The 17933-nt window shown below is 17.6% G+C and overlaps 7 protein-coding genes across 7 annotated transcripts; 5 read left to right on the top strand and 2 right to left on the bottom strand.

The window, feature by feature from the left end:
- Positions 1-220: 220 nt before the first annotated feature.
- Positions 221-1195, top strand: PADL01_1306000 (DnaJ protein, putative; the record flags this gene model as incomplete). Its single annotated transcript, XM_028683586.1, has 1 exon — positions 221-1195. The coding sequence occupies one exon, from the start codon at positions 221-223 to the stop codon at positions 1193-1195; it is 975 nt and encodes a 324-aa protein (XP_028539749.1).
- A 548-nt stretch (positions 1196-1743) lies between these two features.
- PADL01_1305900 (U3 small nucleolar RNA-associated protein 6, putative) lies at positions 1744-4722 on the bottom strand (the record flags this gene model as incomplete). The annotated part of the gene is made up of 1 exon (XM_028683585.1): positions 1744-4722. One exon carries the CDS (start codon positions 4720-4722, stop codon positions 1744-1746), a length of 2979 nt encoding a protein of 992 aa, XP_028539748.1.
- A 1371-nt stretch (positions 4723-6093) lies between these two features.
- On the top strand, positions 6094-7240 carry PADL01_1305800 (exosome complex component RRP40, putative; the record flags this gene model as incomplete). The annotated part of the gene is made up of 3 exons (XM_028683584.1): positions 6094-6695; positions 6908-6992; positions 7190-7240. The coding sequence occupies 3 exons, from the start codon at positions 6094-6096 to the stop codon at positions 7238-7240; spliced, it is 738 nt and encodes a 245-aa protein (XP_028539747.1).
- A 190-nt stretch (positions 7241-7430) lies between these two features.
- PADL01_1305700 (U1 small nuclear ribonucleoprotein A, putative) lies at positions 7431-9049 on the bottom strand (the record flags this gene model as incomplete). The annotated part of the gene is made up of 2 exons (XM_028683583.1): positions 7431-7489; positions 7759-9049. The coding sequence occupies 2 exons, from the start codon at positions 9047-9049 to the stop codon at positions 7431-7433; spliced, it is 1350 nt and encodes a 449-aa protein (XP_028539746.1).
- Positions 9050-10430: 1381 nt separating this feature from the next.
- On the top strand, positions 10431-11633 carry PADL01_1305600 (RED-like protein, putative; the record flags this gene model as incomplete). Its single annotated transcript, XM_028683582.1, has 1 exon — positions 10431-11633. The coding sequence occupies one exon, from the start codon at positions 10431-10433 to the stop codon at positions 11631-11633; it is 1203 nt and encodes a 400-aa protein (XP_028539745.1).
- Positions 11634-12514: 881 nt separating this feature from the next.
- On the top strand, positions 12515-13903 carry PADL01_1305500 (conserved Plasmodium protein, unknown function; the record flags this gene model as incomplete). Its single annotated transcript, XM_028683580.1, has 4 exons — positions 12515-13408; positions 13524-13579; positions 13714-13776; positions 13849-13903. 4 exons carry the CDS (start codon positions 12515-12517, stop codon positions 13901-13903), a joined length of 1068 nt encoding a protein of 355 aa, XP_028539744.1.
- Positions 13904-15444: 1541 nt separating this feature from the next.
- On the top strand, positions 15445-17161 carry PADL01_1305400 (vacuolar ATP synthase subunit h, putative; the record flags this gene model as incomplete). Its single annotated transcript, XM_028683579.1, has 3 exons — positions 15445-15507; positions 15661-16553; positions 16750-17161. 3 exons carry the CDS (start codon positions 15445-15447, stop codon positions 17159-17161), a joined length of 1368 nt encoding a protein of 455 aa, XP_028539743.1.
- Positions 17162-17933: the final 772 nt, after the last annotated feature.

Raw genomic sequence — 17933 nt, 5'->3', positions numbered from 1 at the left:
TTTTTTTATGCGATAAAAAAAAAAAATAATAGTATAGTAAAAAGTATATTTATATACCTTTTGATTGAACGGATACATTATGCTCTCTTTTTTTTATGACTATAATAAAAAGGAGTAATAATACATATATAAAATATATATATATGTATTTATTTATTTTCATGTTGGTTCATATTTTTATTATTTTATTTTCTTTTTGTTTTATGATAAATTTTAGATAATGGAAGAAGGGAAAGGTGGCAACAGTAAAGAGGATTTTCTTGAAAAGGAAATGAATATTGATACGAATAATAATATGAAGGATAATATAAATGATAATACACATGAGAATGAAAAAAATAATGCTAGTGATGAAAACCAATTGAATAATAATGATGATGATGATGATATGAATGAACTACTTGACAATTTTTTACAAGACATTGAAAACATAACATCCAATAAAGAAAAGAAAGTTGAAGATAAAAAATTAAATAAAGAAGATGCAGGTAAAGAAATAAATCGTATTTTAGAACATAAGCATAGTTCTCCATTTGAAATATTTGGAATTTATGAAAATATTAATATGGATCTTATAAAAAGTCGATATAGAAAATTATCGATATTAATTCATCCTGATAAATGTAAAATTGATAAAGCTGCTGATGCCTTTCATATATTAACTAGAGCTTATGAAGAATTACAAAAAGATGACATTAAAGAACAGTATAAATCTGTTTATGAAACAGCTAAAAAGAATATAATAAAAAAACATCAACTAAAAAAAAAAAAAATTAATGAAATAAATGAATATTTAAATAAAAACGAAGAAGAATATGAAATAACGAAAGAAATACAACAACTTATTAATGAAGAATGTGAAAATTTATTAAAAGTACAAAGAGAGAAAATGGAATATGCTCAAAAATGTAAACTAGCCAATATGAAATATGTTCAAGAAAAAGAAGAAGAAAGACTTAAAGAGGAAATGGAAAAAGAAAAAGAAAAAAAATTATGGGAACAAGGAAGAGATGAAAGAGTTAATAATTGGAAAAATTATAAAAAAGAAAATCTAAAGGATGAAAAAGAATTTCATTTATATAAAAATATTAATAAAAAAAAACAAGAACGAACAGAAGAACAAAAACAAAAATTGAAAAATGTTCCATTAATGTATGATCAAAATAATGTAAACAAAAAGAGGAAGATAAATTAACAAATATATTGGATATTATAAATGTGAAATGTTATTTGTTTAAGACATATTAGGATGTATATACAAGGAATATATAAATGAATAAATATATATATATATATATATATATATGTTTGTTTATTTATTTATTCTTACATTACTTTATTTTTTTTGTTTATGTTATATACATTTTGTGATAACTACATATAAACAATCATGGTAATCATTTTACCTTTCTTTTATATTTCTATATATATATATATATATATATATATATATATATATATTTTTTTTTGTTCTTAAGTTTAAATAAAAAGCCATACAAATTTTACAAATGCGTATTGTTAATGTTTTAGTATTTTTATATAATATATCACCCATTAATATTAGTGATTTGATTATTATCCAAGTTTATACAAATATAAAAAAAAAAAAAAAAAATTAAAACAATAAAAAATATTAATTAAAAAAAATAAAGAAAATTAAAATGTAAATAATTTAAAACAAGAAAAATAAATACATTAAAATATAGACATATATATCCTTAATTCTTATTAAGATATGTCGTATTATTCCAAGTACACTTTTTTATATATATTTATCATTTCATTTAGTTCATTAGAATATTTTCCACTCACATTAATTTTCATTATATTTTTATATTCTTGTTTAATGGTCATACTAAGACATGCTTTTATATTTTCATTGTCTAAATATACGACAATAGTTAAAATACATTTGATAATATGTATTTTTACAAGAACATGTATTTTTTTAGTAAGTATTAAAAGCAATTTATCTATAATAAAAAATTCTTTTTCGTGTATTTCTTTTTTTTTTATTAATTGTGTATTCTTTGATTTTTTTAGGTATATATTTGTTTTTTCTTCTTCATCACTAGTATTGGTGCTATTATCATTATTATCTTGAATATTTTTATCATTTTTTTCATCACTTTCGTCATCACTTTCGTCATCAGTTGCTTCATCTGTATCGCTCACACTTTTGTTATCACTATCATTCTCATAAATATTTACCTCAAATTTTTTCTTTGCCTTATTTTGATTTTCCCTTTTTATCTTCTTACTTATAGAAGGTGAAGACAAAAAATCTTTGGTTTGTTTCCTTTTCTTTAAAATAAAATTGGGAGACATTTTTTCTTCCTTTATGTCATTATTTTTTCCTTTCTGATAACTTAACTTTTGAACCATATTTTTGGGGTTAAATAAAAAGAAATATAAGATAGAGGAAAGAATATCTTTATTTTTATTCGTTTTATCATAACTAAACAAATAATTATTTGAACTTATTTGAGAATGATTTTTTTCCATCAAACATACATGAGTTATAAAATTAAGTTTACATAAAAGATCATAAGTATTTATATTATTTTCTTTAATAAAATCCATATTGAGTTTATGAAATTTATAATTACTACATAGAAATATATCATCTTTTAAGAAATGAAAAATTTCTAAATCTTCATGACATGTTAAATTTGGTTCTTTCATATAGTGTAAAATATTTTTCGTGGTATTAATATTATTTACAGTTGGATTATTTGTTATTGTATCTGTATTATCTAATATATTATTTTCTAAATTATCATTATTATTTGTATTATTTGTATTATATGTATTGTTTATTTCTTTATTTTCATGTTGCTTTTCTAATATGTCATTTTTTACATTTATATCAATAGTAAATATTTCTGATATATTATTATATACACTAATATTATCATATAAATTTGTCAATATAATACAAAAGAAATAAATCATCAATTCATTGTCAAACATATTGAAAAGTTGTTTTAATAAATTTTTAACATGTTCATATTTAAAATATTTTTCAATTTTATAAATATTTTTATTTTCTAATTTTTCCATCGATCTTTTATAATACTCATCCTTTAAAATAGTAAATTCTGTATCTTCAAAAAAATCAAAATAACAAGAGTTCACACAAGTTTCTATAAAAAAATAATAATAAAGAAAAGGTTCTTCGAATTTACAAGAATTAATTGAATCTAAAACTACTTGTTTAAAATCATCATATTGTCTTGTGTACATTTTTATCCAAGAATTCTTTTCGATTTTTAAAAGGGTATTTAAAAGTAAAAATACGAATATATGTAATTTGCTCTTATCGCTACCTAGAGTACTCATATATTTTTTAATTAAAAATATGATAACATCAAGTCCATATTTATCTTCTTCTTTTATAACACTGTAAATATTGTTATCAAATGAGGTTAAATAATTTTCACCATTATTATCATCTGCATTAACCTTAAAATCTGATATATGATTACTATTAATAATATTCATATTATCCATATTGGTTTTTAAAAACTCTCCATACACATGATCTATTTGTAAATCTTTCAAATGTATTACATTGTTACTATCGTTTAAATATTTATTATTATTTGAATTATTTATATTATGATTGATGTTGCCTCTGGAAGCACCACTATGATAATAATTATTATTATTATTATTACTAATGTTTGTTGTTGTTCTTATATCTAGTGTGTCATTCGTACTATTAATACATATGGTTTCATTCATATTATTATTATCCTTCTTATTTTTTTGTTCATTTACTTTGATATTATTATTTTCGTTTTCATAATAGCCATGAATATTTTGTATTTTTTGTTCATCGTTTTTATTTTTTTTCTTTGTACCATTTATATGATTATTATTATTTGTTTCATTTGTTTTAATCTGATGTATATCTGTTTCAATTTTCTTTTTATAATTATTTATTAATTTCATAAAAACATCAAATTCAAAATGGAAATAAAGCACATTTAAATAGATACTATCTGGAATAAATAGAATTGCCCTTAGATATAACATTCTTGTTTGTATAATATTTTTTTTTATATTATAAAAATAGAATAAATAAATTAACCATATGAGTTCATTTTTTATATGATATTTTAAACTATTTAATATAGCGTTTTCAAGTTCATCATATTTTTTTTTTATAAAACAGAAATTAAAATATTGTAACCATAAAGAAATATTATTATAATTTTTTCTTAAACATACATCAAATATATTAATTATTCTTTTAATTAATGAATATTCAGATAAACTATATCCTAGTAAAGTTTGTAATTTCTTTTCAACTTTTAAAACATTATTTTTAAATTTCTTAGATTCATTTTCATTTTTATTTAATAATTTTCTTAATTCTTTAAATTTATCAAAATTCTTTTCTTCTTCCATTTTATTTTTTAATATAGAAAATTCCTTATAATGATCTTTTATTAAATTTTTATTTTGTAATATTTCCTCAATAAGTTTTTCTTTTTTCTCATTTTTCCTTTTTGTTCTTAAATTTTCTAAATTCATTTCAAACTCTAAATACAAAATAAAATGTAATAACACTGATGTAGGACTATTAATTCTATATTCATGATGTCTTCTTTTATTTGCAATGGCAATAATTTCTTTATCACTAAATAATTCTTTCCTTTTCAGATCATTAAATTCATATATCATATTTTCTATAATCTTACATACTTTGTCCATTCTTACTAAAACTATAAATAAATTAATATATAAAGTATAATTTTAAATTAATAAAACGATATACAACTCTAATGCTATAATTGTATGATGATTTAACATCACAAAATTTTATTATAAAACTAAAGCATATTTATATTACTATGAGGGCAAGAATTTATTTAATTTTAATAAAATGTTTCACATATATATATATATATATATATATATATATATATATATATATTATATGTATGTATTAAAAAAACAAACAAAAAATCAAATACATAATTATTAACTATTGGCCTTATTTTAAAAACGTATATATACGCACTCAGGAAATAAAAAAATCAATATTAACGTTCCACGATATTACTTTCAATGTTTTTCTTATATATCATATATAAATATATTTCTATATTAATTTATTTAATAACTTATTGGGGAGGGAAAAACAAATAACATAAACAAAATATAAACACTAATTTTTTATCTTACATTTCTATTATAAATTGACATCTATAAAAACCCTATAAAGTAACAAACATTTGGGGTATTAATATGTGTTTTTTCTTATTATATATAAAACATAATATTTCCATATATCAATATATATATGATAATTTTGTGCTTTCCATATTTAAAAAAAAAAAAAAAAAAAAAAAAAATTAAATATAATAATTATATATATATATTATATATATATATATATATATATATATATATATATATATATATATATATACATACATATGTATTATAAAAAATTGTTATAGAGAATTATATATAATTCGTATATATTCATCAATTACTATAAAAATATGTTTCATCTTTTTTTTATTATTTTTTTTTTTTATAAGTTTACAAGGATTTAAAAAAAGAAAGAAAACAAAAAAAAAAAATACACGTTGTAATTTCATAAATATATATTATTTAAAAACAAATGCATCTATTTTAATTTTTTTTTTCAAAGCTGCATTTTATTTTTCTATAATAATTATTTTAATTTTTTTTTTTTTTTTTTGGTAAATACTATAAATTTATGTATATAATATATTATACATATATATTTATATAATCTAATATATTATTATGTCGCATATATTTTCATAATTACATGTAATTAATATGCCTATATTTTTTTAAGCCCATATAATAATATATATAATATAATATATTATATAAGTATTTTTTTTTTCGAATTGTTAACTTATAATTTTGTTTAGTATTAAATTTATTTATTTTTCATATATTTTTTTTTTTATTCGTAATAAAATATATATATATATATTTATATATTTTTTATTTTGATTTATTTGTATTATTTCAGTTTGATAAATATGCATTCCAGTATTTGAATTTTTTTTTAAAATAATTTAAAAAAAAAAAAAAAAAATGGAAGAAGATGATGTGATAATAAGTGGGACTCACATGACAATAGAGAAGGAGAAACTTGAAAAAATGAACGAAAATAATTTTGAAAAAATTCATGATAATGAATATGAAAATATATATAGAAGTAAATGTTCTGGTATTTTATTGAAAACACCATATTATCCATATAAATATGATATTATGAATACTAGCTATAAATATATACCTAAAGTTGGTGATTTAGTAATAGGTATAGTAAAGACGAAGAAATTAGATTATTATCAAATGGATATTAATTGTAATTGTGAATGTATAATACATAAAATTGATAGTTTTAAATATGCAACCAAAAGTAGCTTTCCTAATTTATTAAATGGTACATTATTATATATGGTTGTTGAAAAAATTAATTTAGAAAATAATAGTGTAGTAACTAGTTGTATCAATTCATCAGATGTAAAATCTTGGATAAACTATGAAAATTATTTAGGAGAATTATTTGACGGATTTGTTTTTTCGGTTAATATTGCTTGTGCAAAAAGTCTTATCGGAGACAGATGCTATATATTAGATTTAATTGGTCAGGATATAAAATATGAAATAGCAGTAGGACATAATGGACGGTTCGAACTTTATAAAATAAAATATATAATGTGAAAAATATAAAACAAATATATGTATATGTGCAATATGTATATATTTGTATATATCTTTTATTTTGTATATTTTGTATATTTTGTATATTTTGTATATTTTGTATATTTTGTATATATTTTTTATTTCTTATATTTTTTATATTTTTATAATTTTTTTTTTTTTTTTTTTTTATATCTAGAATATGGATTAAGGCAAATGATCCGTTGGAAATTAATTTAATTCACCTTGCACTTAAGCATTCATTTGGAAAAACTAGAGCTCAGGTAAATATATAATAATAATTAAAGCATTCTTTATATGATCGAAAAAAAAATATATATAATACAAATCGTGTATATTATAAAAATAAATACATATGTATATTAAATATTGTTAATTCTTTATTCAAGTGTCTCAGCTTGTTAACATATATATATATATATATATATGTAACATTTTTTATTTTTTTTGTTATTTTTAGATGAATGTATTATGGAAATCTATTTATAATTTAAATAAAAAAACTACATAAAAAAAAAAAAAAAAAAAAAAAAAAAAAAAAAAAAAAAAAAAAAAAACCAAATAAAAAATAAATATAATAACAAAACAAACTTAATTGAAAAAAAAAATTAGAACAAAATAAAATAATATAAAATAACATATCGAAAGCATATAAAATATATAAATATATATTTTATTTCCTTTATCTATTTTAATGAATATTATCTTTTGGCATATGATATTTTCAATTTGGATCCCTGCAATTCATAATTTTGTAGAGCTATAAATAAAAAAAATAATAAATTAATAAATAATTTAATGAATAAAATGGTATATATATATATATATATATATATATATATATATATTTATTTATAAACATATATATGCTGTGTTATTTCTTTTTTTTTTTTATTTTATTTTATTTTTTTTTTTTTTTTTTGGCTTATCAAATTAAACCATTTTATATACATATATATAATACACATGTATGTGTACTCCACATTTTTTTTTGAAAACAATTATTTTTTTTATAATTTTTCCTGTTACCTTTCATTGCAAACGTTGCTGTGTTTTCATCAGTAAAATCGACAAATGCAACATTTCTCTGAGGTATAATTCTAGCCTCAACAAATCCTGCATAATTTTTAAATAAGTCATTAAAAGCTTGTGTATCAACATTTTCTACTACATTTTCAACAAATAAAATTTTATATGGCATAACAACAGGATAATTTTGAACTGGAGGAATATTATTCATTTGATAATAAGATGAGAATATATTATTATTTGGTAATTCTTCATTTTTTTTATTTTTATCTTCATTTGCTTTTGCTTGGGCTTTTGCAATAAGTGTTTGTTTATCGATTTGACTTAAATCAATAATTTCAGATTTATTTATTTCTTTATTACCATTAAGCATATTAAAATTATTTTTTTGCATTTCTAAATAATTTTTATGCATTTGTTCAAATATTTCTTTTTGTTTTTGTTCTCTTTCAAGTATTTTTTTGGGTTTTTTAGGTTCTTTTGATCTTTCCACAAAAGTCCCATCTCTTTTAGCATGTATATCACTTTTATTATGTGAGAAATTAATTTGCATAATCTTACCAAATAACACATACCCTTGTAATGCATTTAAAGCTTTAGTAGCACATTCTTTATCATCATATACAACCCATGCTTGTCCTTTTCTCCAAAATGATTTCATAACAATTAAATCTTTTATTTCTCCGTATGTGTTAAATAAATCTTTTAGATTTTTTTTCATTTCATCTGTCTTTACTCTATCATTCAAATTTTTTATATACAATGTTTCATTTGGAGGTATTGTTGGGTCAGTTGGTATCACTTTATTATATTTCAAATGTTTTATATATGCTTTACTGTTCATATAATTCATGGTATTATATAACATATTTTGTGGGGTTGGATATATAGGTATTCGTAAAGAATGTGTAAACTTCTCGGGTCCTCCATATGAATTAATTGGTAGAGTATTCATATTTAATGGGTACGGAGGATTATACATGTTTTTTGGATTATTCATCATTTTGTTATTATGAATATTATAATTTGGATTAACACCATAAGGCATATTATTAGGAACTGGCATATGATACTGAATATTATTATTTATATTTGGTATCATATTACTTGCACTGTCCATGTTTTTACCTGCACCGTTCACATAACTTGGAGCTTTAAAGTGTGCATTTGTAAAATTGGTATTTTTGTCAAGGGGTTCATTTGGGTTATTTAAAGAATCATTATTTATATTATCATTATTATTTACATTATTTATTGAATTAATATTATGTGTAGTTGTATTATTGCTCATTGGTACTGGTATATTTTAATATTACTATTTTATAAATATATAATTATTTATATTATGTTAAAAAAAGAAAAAAAAAAAAAAAAAAAGATGATTCTACTTTATGTTATAAAACAATTAAATATATTTTTTTATTATTCTTGAGAATAATAGAATTTAATTAAGAGTTAAAAAAAATAAAAAAAATATTACATAAATATATATATATATATATATATATATATCTTTTAATTGATGAATTTGTACTTATCTTTACATATAACATATTTTAATTTCTCAGTGTAGATAAATTCGAAACTTATCTGTGAAGTGTTGATTAAAATCTACATTATTCTATTGAACTATAATTTATATAATAATTTAATATAATGTCATTAGGAGTGTTTACATTCTGGTACATTTCTTTACCTCTTATTAATAATATATATATATTATATATATTTACGAGTATTAATGTTATGGTTAAAAATTATTTTATAAAATAATAACAATAATTTTTTTGGTATAATTTTAAAAAATGACATTCAATAAAAAACAAAAAATATTGTAATTATCACTTGGGATTTATAAAATATAAATATATATATTATACATATATGTTTTTTTTTTAAAATAAAGAATAACTTCAGAAAAAGCTTAAAATATATATATATATATATATATATATATATATATATATATATATTTTATGTATTATGCTTATTATAACTACAAAATATTAATTAAAAACTACAAGATTTTGAAATTCAAAAAAAAAAAAAAAAAAAAAATTGTGAAAGGAAGAAATATATATATATAAATATATATATGAGTATTATATTATATATATATATATAATATATATATGTATATGTACATTTTAAAATGTATGTTAAAATATATAAAAAAGAATTATATATATTTATTCTTTAGAATTTTATCTAAATTAAAATTTTAATCTCATTTTATATATTATTAATATTCATATAAAAATTTCAAATTGAAAAAGAAAAATGAATTTACAAAAAAAAGAAAAAATGGAAACATAAAAATAATAAGATTATATAATATACATATATATTATATTTATAACCATCACATAATATAAATAAAATAATGATAATATTTTTTTTTTTAGAGGCAATTATAATTATGATTTTAAAAAAAAAATAAAAACAACAGATATTTTTACATAAATATAAACATTTATTATATATATATATATATTATTTATGTATGAATATTATACCGATCTATATATTAAATTTTTTTTTTTTTTTTTTTTTTTGAATGTAAATATAAAATTGTCCATTTTGTAAAAATTAAATAGAAAAAAAAAAAAAAAAAAAAAAAAAAAGTATTATATGAACTAATAATGTATATATTATATTTATAAAAGGATAAAATGTCTACCGAATTAACTAATAACGACTTTCGTCGTATTTTTGATAATTTTGAAAAGGAAAAAAAAGAGAAAGAAAATGATGCATTATTAAAAGAAGAAAAGAAATTGAAAAGGAAACAAAAATATTTAATAAAAAAAAAAAAAAATGATGAGAAAAATGAAAATCAAAAATATAGAGATCGAGCAGAAGAAAGAAGAAAAGGTATATTAAAAGATGTTAAAGATGAAAGTGTTTTATATAATAATGTAAACAATACTATAGATGAATCAAAATTTATGGGTGGAGATGTGGAACATACACATTTAGTAAAAGGTCTTGATTTCTTATTATTGAATAAAGTTAGAAATAAATTAATTGATAAAATAAGTTCAGAAAAAGAAAAAATGAAACTAAATAGTATTAATAAATATATTACAAGTGGTGGAAATGTATTAACTAATAGATCTTTATCAACGTCATCAATTACAGGTTTTATAAATGAAGAATCAAAATATATTTTCAAATATTTCTTTTTATTTGAACACCCACATCATATACATTTCAAAGATAAAATCAATGGTATATATGAAAATATTATAAATAATATGAAGTTCAAAAATTATAATAAAAATATCCATTCAGTAAATTATAAATATAATATAGATATGGATATTGATGAAAATGATATACCAATCAAATATATTTATCATGTGGATGATATAAAAAATCATCATACGTATTATTTGAAAAATTCATTTTTAAATGAAATTGGTGCTTGTTTTAAATGGCATAAGGAAAATAAGAAAAAAAAAAAAAGTGAACGATTATCCAGGAGACCCTTAACAAATAACTTTTCAGATCCAAATTTAGTTAGTCAGGAACAAGGGGAGGATGATGATATTGATATTTTTAAAATGGATGATAAAGATGTAAATGAAACGGATATAATAAATACGAATAAGTCAGAAATTGATGAAAAGAATAATATCAAAACAGCAACCCAGAATGAAATAAAAGATATAATATTTAAAGACAATAAAGAGGATATATCTAGAAGCATAAAAGAAGACAAAGAAAATTATTTAAATTATAATATGAAACAATTTTTATCAGGAAAAAATATTTCGAAATCTAATAATCAAAATAAAGAAAATGATAAGAATAGTTTAACCAAAAATATATTTAAAGATACATATGATGAATGTTATCCTGGGTATGGTTAATAAAAATGATATATATATATATATATATATATATATATATATATATTATATTTATATTGATGTTGGAAATTTTTATATTTCTAAATACACTTGTCAATATTAAATATATCTATTCTTATAAATATATATAATTTTTTTTTTTTTTCTTTTTTTTTTAATTGAATATTATTTATTATAGTTTGAATATATTATTTTATATTCTTTTTCTCCTTTTTTTTGTTAAACTAATTTATTATAATATGTACTTTTAGTATATATTATATTTCTTTGAAGCTTTTGTTAAATAATAATATATATATATATTTTTATGTTAAAATTGTTAAAAAAAAAAAAAAAAAATTAGAATATTATTTGATAGTATAAAATAAATAAAAGGGTCATCTATATGTTATAAAAATTAATATAAGCTTAAATTATTTTAGCCTTACTATATATCTAAATTGTGTTTTCACCTACACATATGTATATGTGGAATGAAATATATATACAAAATATAAATAAATATATATATAAAGGTATAAAAATATGTGCCTTTAAATAAATAAATAAATACATACATATATATATATGTGTATGTTTGAATTTATAATTATATTAATATGAGTTTTTTATTATTAATATATTTTTTTTTTCCACACCTTTGTGCGTAAGCATTTTTATATTATAATTAATTTTTAGGAGAATTTCTTTTCTCTTCTTTTTTTTTGTACTGTTATGTATATAATGTAATATTTTAAAATATAACTAGCCATATATGCATAATACACATATATTTCAAAGAGTATTAGGGAGAAATATTATATGATTTGTACATATATGTACATAAAAAAAAATATATATATATATATATATATATTTTATTTTTTTTATAAGATCATAATATGTTTGGGAAAAGGAGATTAATAGATTTACAAGAACCAAAAAAGAAAAAAAAATGGAAGGAAGAATTACATGATGATTTAGAAGATATTGATTTAGAATGTTTAAAATATATAGAAGAAGAAGAAAATGAAGATGTTGATAATAATACTATTACTAATAATAATGATGATGGTATAAATGAATGTGATAATAAAGAATCATCTATTTATTCAGATCTTTTAGATGAAAAAAATAAAATAAATAAACATTTAAACGTATCAAATAATAAGGAACTAATAAATAATATAAGTAATGATAATCAAGGTGTGAATAAGAAAAGACGATATGATTGGATGAGTAGTGATGATGAAGATATAACGAGTGATGACGATGAAGAAGTTTTAATAAAGGAGGATATAAAAGAAAATACAACAGATAAAATAAAATGCGATACATCAAACAATATAAAAGATAAAATATCGAAAGATTTAGAACAAAACATTTCTGAATATGAGCATATAAATAATAATATTTATAACAATAATAATCATGAGGATAAAATTTTTATTAAAGTGGAAAATAAAAATAATAGTATTAATAATAATAATAATAATACTTATGATATATTAAATGATATCAATAAATTTTCCATCAACCCAGTAGATATACAAATGGAAGATATTGAACATATAATAACATATATATATTTCAATAACATACATTTTAATTGTACTATTAAAAATTTTGTTCAGTTCTTAGAGAATAATATAAATAATAAAATTATACAAATAAATTCAGATAAATTAACTAACCATACTATATTATATAAATATGATGAAAAAAGTAATGATACCGTTATAATAGATAAATTTACTCATCATGGAAAATTATTTGTTCATGTGAAAACATATGAAGTAATTTTTATAAATAATATATAAAATATGTATATATTATTATTATATTTATTGAATTATATTTTTATTTATTAATACATTTATATATTTATGTATTTATATCATTATTTTGAAGGATGTTGTCAGGTTACTAAAATTGAATGAGACCAATTTCATGGGGAGAGTTATAAAGTATTATTTTAAAATATATATATATATATATATATATATTTATTTATTTATTTATTTATTCATTTTATATTTCATATAACATTCCTATATGATGAATTTAAAAAATTCTTGTTTTTTTTTCTTTTTTATTGAAGGTCTATACAAGCATATAGGAAGAATGATAGATTTTTCATTTTGCAAGCTCCTTCACAATACAAGTAAATAATATAAAAAAAATAAAATACTATAAAAATTTAATACATACATATATATATTATTGTGTCATTTAGGTATTTCATTCATTTGGCAGTTAATGAAAAAAATAAAAGAAAAAGAAAGGGATGAAAAATAAAAAATAAAAAATAAAAAAAGTGTTTATCCTGGATTATTTCAGTATAAGAAATAAAAAAATACATTGAACTTTGAAGATAAACATTTTATTGATAAAAAACTGATTCACATTTTGAATTTAATAATATATATATATATATATATATATATATACAATATTGTATATTTTGTATCTTATTGTATGGTTGTTTCATTTTTTTCGTTTTCCTTTTGACTATATATAAACAAGTTAAAACGTAAATGTGGACACCATATATATTTTTTTAAAGGATATTTAAATGAAAAAATAATATATATATATTTATATATGCACATGTTTATTAATTTTGTTATTATTTTTTTAATTTTTCTTTTTTTGTTTAACAATTATAAAATATTCTTATATATATATATATATATATATATTATATATATATTTATAAAATTTTATAGAAAACTATTCGTTTTAAAATAATAAAGATAATTTATATTAATCGATATATTAGATATATACATATATACATTTCTAAATCGTGTGTTTTATCTTCTTTAAAATATGGGAAAAAATAATTTTTCTGAAAAGAATTATCTAATTATATATAATCCATTATGTTTTTATATTAAATAATGAAAATGTAGTACTATATTCTTATGAATAAAATAAACATTTCTTATTTTCATATAATTGGTAAATATAATTTGTATTTATTATATATTCGTTAGGAAGGCGTAACTTTTCTTTTTTTTTTTTTTTTTTTTTTTTTTTTTTTTTTTTACTTTATAAAATGTCATATTACACACAATTTATCATTTTTTTATAAATATTTAATAAAATAATAGTATGTAAAAATATTCAAAAAATGTATTCTTATATATAATATATTTTTTTAATTATTATTTTATAAATATTATTTAATATTTATATGATTATTTTTTTTTTTTTTTTTTTTTTTTTTTTTTGAAGAGTATTTCTCCATACATATATATATAAATACATATATATATATATAATATATATATAATATTATATAGTAGTAATATACTGAGAAATATATTAAACTATTATCAGTACTTTATTATAAAATATATATTTAATTTCTTATTGAATATTAAATATATTTATATACTCTATATTTATTACATATAATCCCATAATATATTTATATTTTAACTATAAAAAATAAAATATATATGAATGTATATATAATATATAATATATATATATGTAATATATACATATTATATTATATTATATATTTTTCTCATATTATATATTTGATCTTTTAATTTATATTTGCTTATATTATTTTCCCTTAATATCTTCTTTTTTTTTTTTCTTTTTTTTTTTTTTTTTTTCATTCTATTATCAATGATTAAATATAAATATTAATATATATATATTATTTATTTAATAAATAAAAAAATATATATATATATTATAATAAAATTAATATTAATAATATATAAATATAATATATTATATATAAATATATTATGTATATATAATTCCTTTTGGAAGTTTCTTTTTTTTTTTTTTTTTTTTTTTTTCTAAGATAATGGCAAATGATAGTGGTATTAGTGTAATAACGAAAATTGTGGAGTCTGAACAAAAGAATCAAGTATAAAAAAATAGAAAGAAAAAAAATAAATAAATGAAAATAAATATGTTATATAGGAAATAACGTTGTATGAAAAATATGTACATATATATATATATATATATATATTAATTTATATCACTTGTTTTTTTTTTTTTTCTTTGTTTTATTCAGATATTACATGATTCTATTTTGAATAAGATGCCTTGTTATGATAAATATGAAGAGATCAAAATTTTATCAGTTGAAGAAGTAGAATTATTAAAAAAGTTTCATGATTTTAGTAAAAAGGAAAAATATGAATATTTTAAAGAAAACGATACAATTGTATCTATATTATTTAATTGTTTACAAACAGATTTCAATCTTCATTTAATGCAATATGTATTAACAATATTTTATGAAATAATAAGAAATGATGGAAGTTCTTATAGTTATATATTAGGTATATTACATGATAAAGACATGTATGGGTATTTAATGAAATTATGTACACATAGTGATACGTATATAGCTGATAAGAGTTCCTTTTTATTGTCCGGAAGTTTTTGTTATAATAATAATTATTTTACTGAAGTACAAATAAAAGAATTTATTATAAAAATTGATTTCTTTAATGTTAGTGAAGAAGGAAAAATGGATATATATATAAATATATTAAAAATTGATAATTATAGAAAAGATATATATGAATTAGAACAATTTTCAACTATTATAAAAAAAAATTTAGAGCTATCTAATAATAATGCTAATAAACAATATAAATCTGTATTTTGTATATGGCTACTAACTTTTAAAGATTGTTTTATTAAACAATTATATAAAAATAATATTATTACTATAGTAATAAATCTATTTAAAAAATGTAGAGTGGAAAAAATTTTAAGAGTTTCACTTAATATAATAAAAAATATTATGCATATTGATGATTGTTTCGAAATAATAGTTGATAATAATATTATTCAAACAATGACAGTATTGCAGTATGATAAGTGGAGAGACAATGATATATATGATACAATAGTTCAGCTTCTCAACAAGTTAGACCAAAGGGTCAAAAATTATAGGTAAAAAAAAAAAATAAATATATATATATATATATATATATATATATATATATATATTTCTGTATATAAATGAATTGTTTGTGTATAAAAAAAGATATATATATTATATTATATTATATATATATATATATATATATATATATATATATATATTATATATTTATTTATATTTTTATTTTTATATTTTTCTCTGCAGTAATTTTGAACGATACTGTCACGAATTATCCAACGGAAAATTGAAGTGGTCCGTTTTACACACAGAAAAGTTTTGGCTAGAAAATGTCATGCAATTTGAGAAAGATGAATTTAAGGCAATTCAGCAATTAGCTGATATAATAAAATTATATGCTCATAATATTATTCAGAAAAGTGAAACAGGTGAAAGCAAAGAAGAGATAGACGCAGTAACTGTTGCTGTTGCTTGTTTTGATATTGGTGAATTTGCTAGGTTATATCCTAATGGTAAGAAAATATGTCAGAAATTTAAAATAAAAGAAAATGTTATGATTTTAATAGCTACAAAAGATAGAGATATTGTTAGAGAAGCTTTATTATGTGCACAAAAAATTATGTTGAATAATTGGCAGAGTATATCAAATTCGAAATAATAAATAAATATATAAATATATATATATATATATAATAGTTTTATACGAACATTTAATTTAAAATGAGTTAAGAAAAAAATATTCAGAATAATATGCTCATATAATTAATAAAAATTCTTATATGTTGTTGTTAACATTTCTTTTATCTTATTTTATTGTTAATTATTATAATGTTGTAATATTTTTTCATATAAATAATTCATGTATATTATGAATGTATACATATTTATAGTGAAAAATGTAAAATGGGGAATTCAATAGTGAATATTATTATTATGCTATAAATATTGTTTCTTTTATTTTATTATTATTTAATTTAATATTTATATTTTTATTTTTATTTCAATTTTTTTTTTTTTTTTTTTTTTTTTTTTTGTAAATATTTTTCTTTTTTAAAATATTATACTTTTAAATTGATGTACTTTATTTATAAGGTGATAAAAAATAAGCATAAAGATTTTTTTTTCTATAATATATTATTATTTAATGATAAAAGTATATAACAAAATTTTTTTTTTTTTTTTTTATCTATTTGTCTTATTTTTTATATTTTAATTCGTTCTTTCGGATTATTCGTTTATTTTGAAATATGAAATATGTTTAGGATCGAAAAAAAAAAAAAAAATAAAAATAAAATAAAATAAAATAAAATAAAATAATAATAGTAAAATAGAATGAATGAAAATACAAGAAAAAAAGAAAAAAGAAAAAAAAATTAATATAATGTAGCTAAAAATATTTTATATATATAGAAAAAAATGTATATGAAACG

The sequence above is a fragment of the Plasmodium sp. gorilla clade G2 genome (assembly GCF_900097015.1).
Source record: "Plasmodium sp. gorilla clade G2 genome assembly, chromosome: 13".
NCBI classification, from domain to species: Eukaryota; Apicomplexa; class Aconoidasida; order Haemosporida; family Plasmodiidae; genus Plasmodium; species Plasmodium adleri (nom. inval.).
Note: the sequence above shows the minus strand (reverse complement) of the source record. Positions and strands in the feature narration are given on the sequence as shown.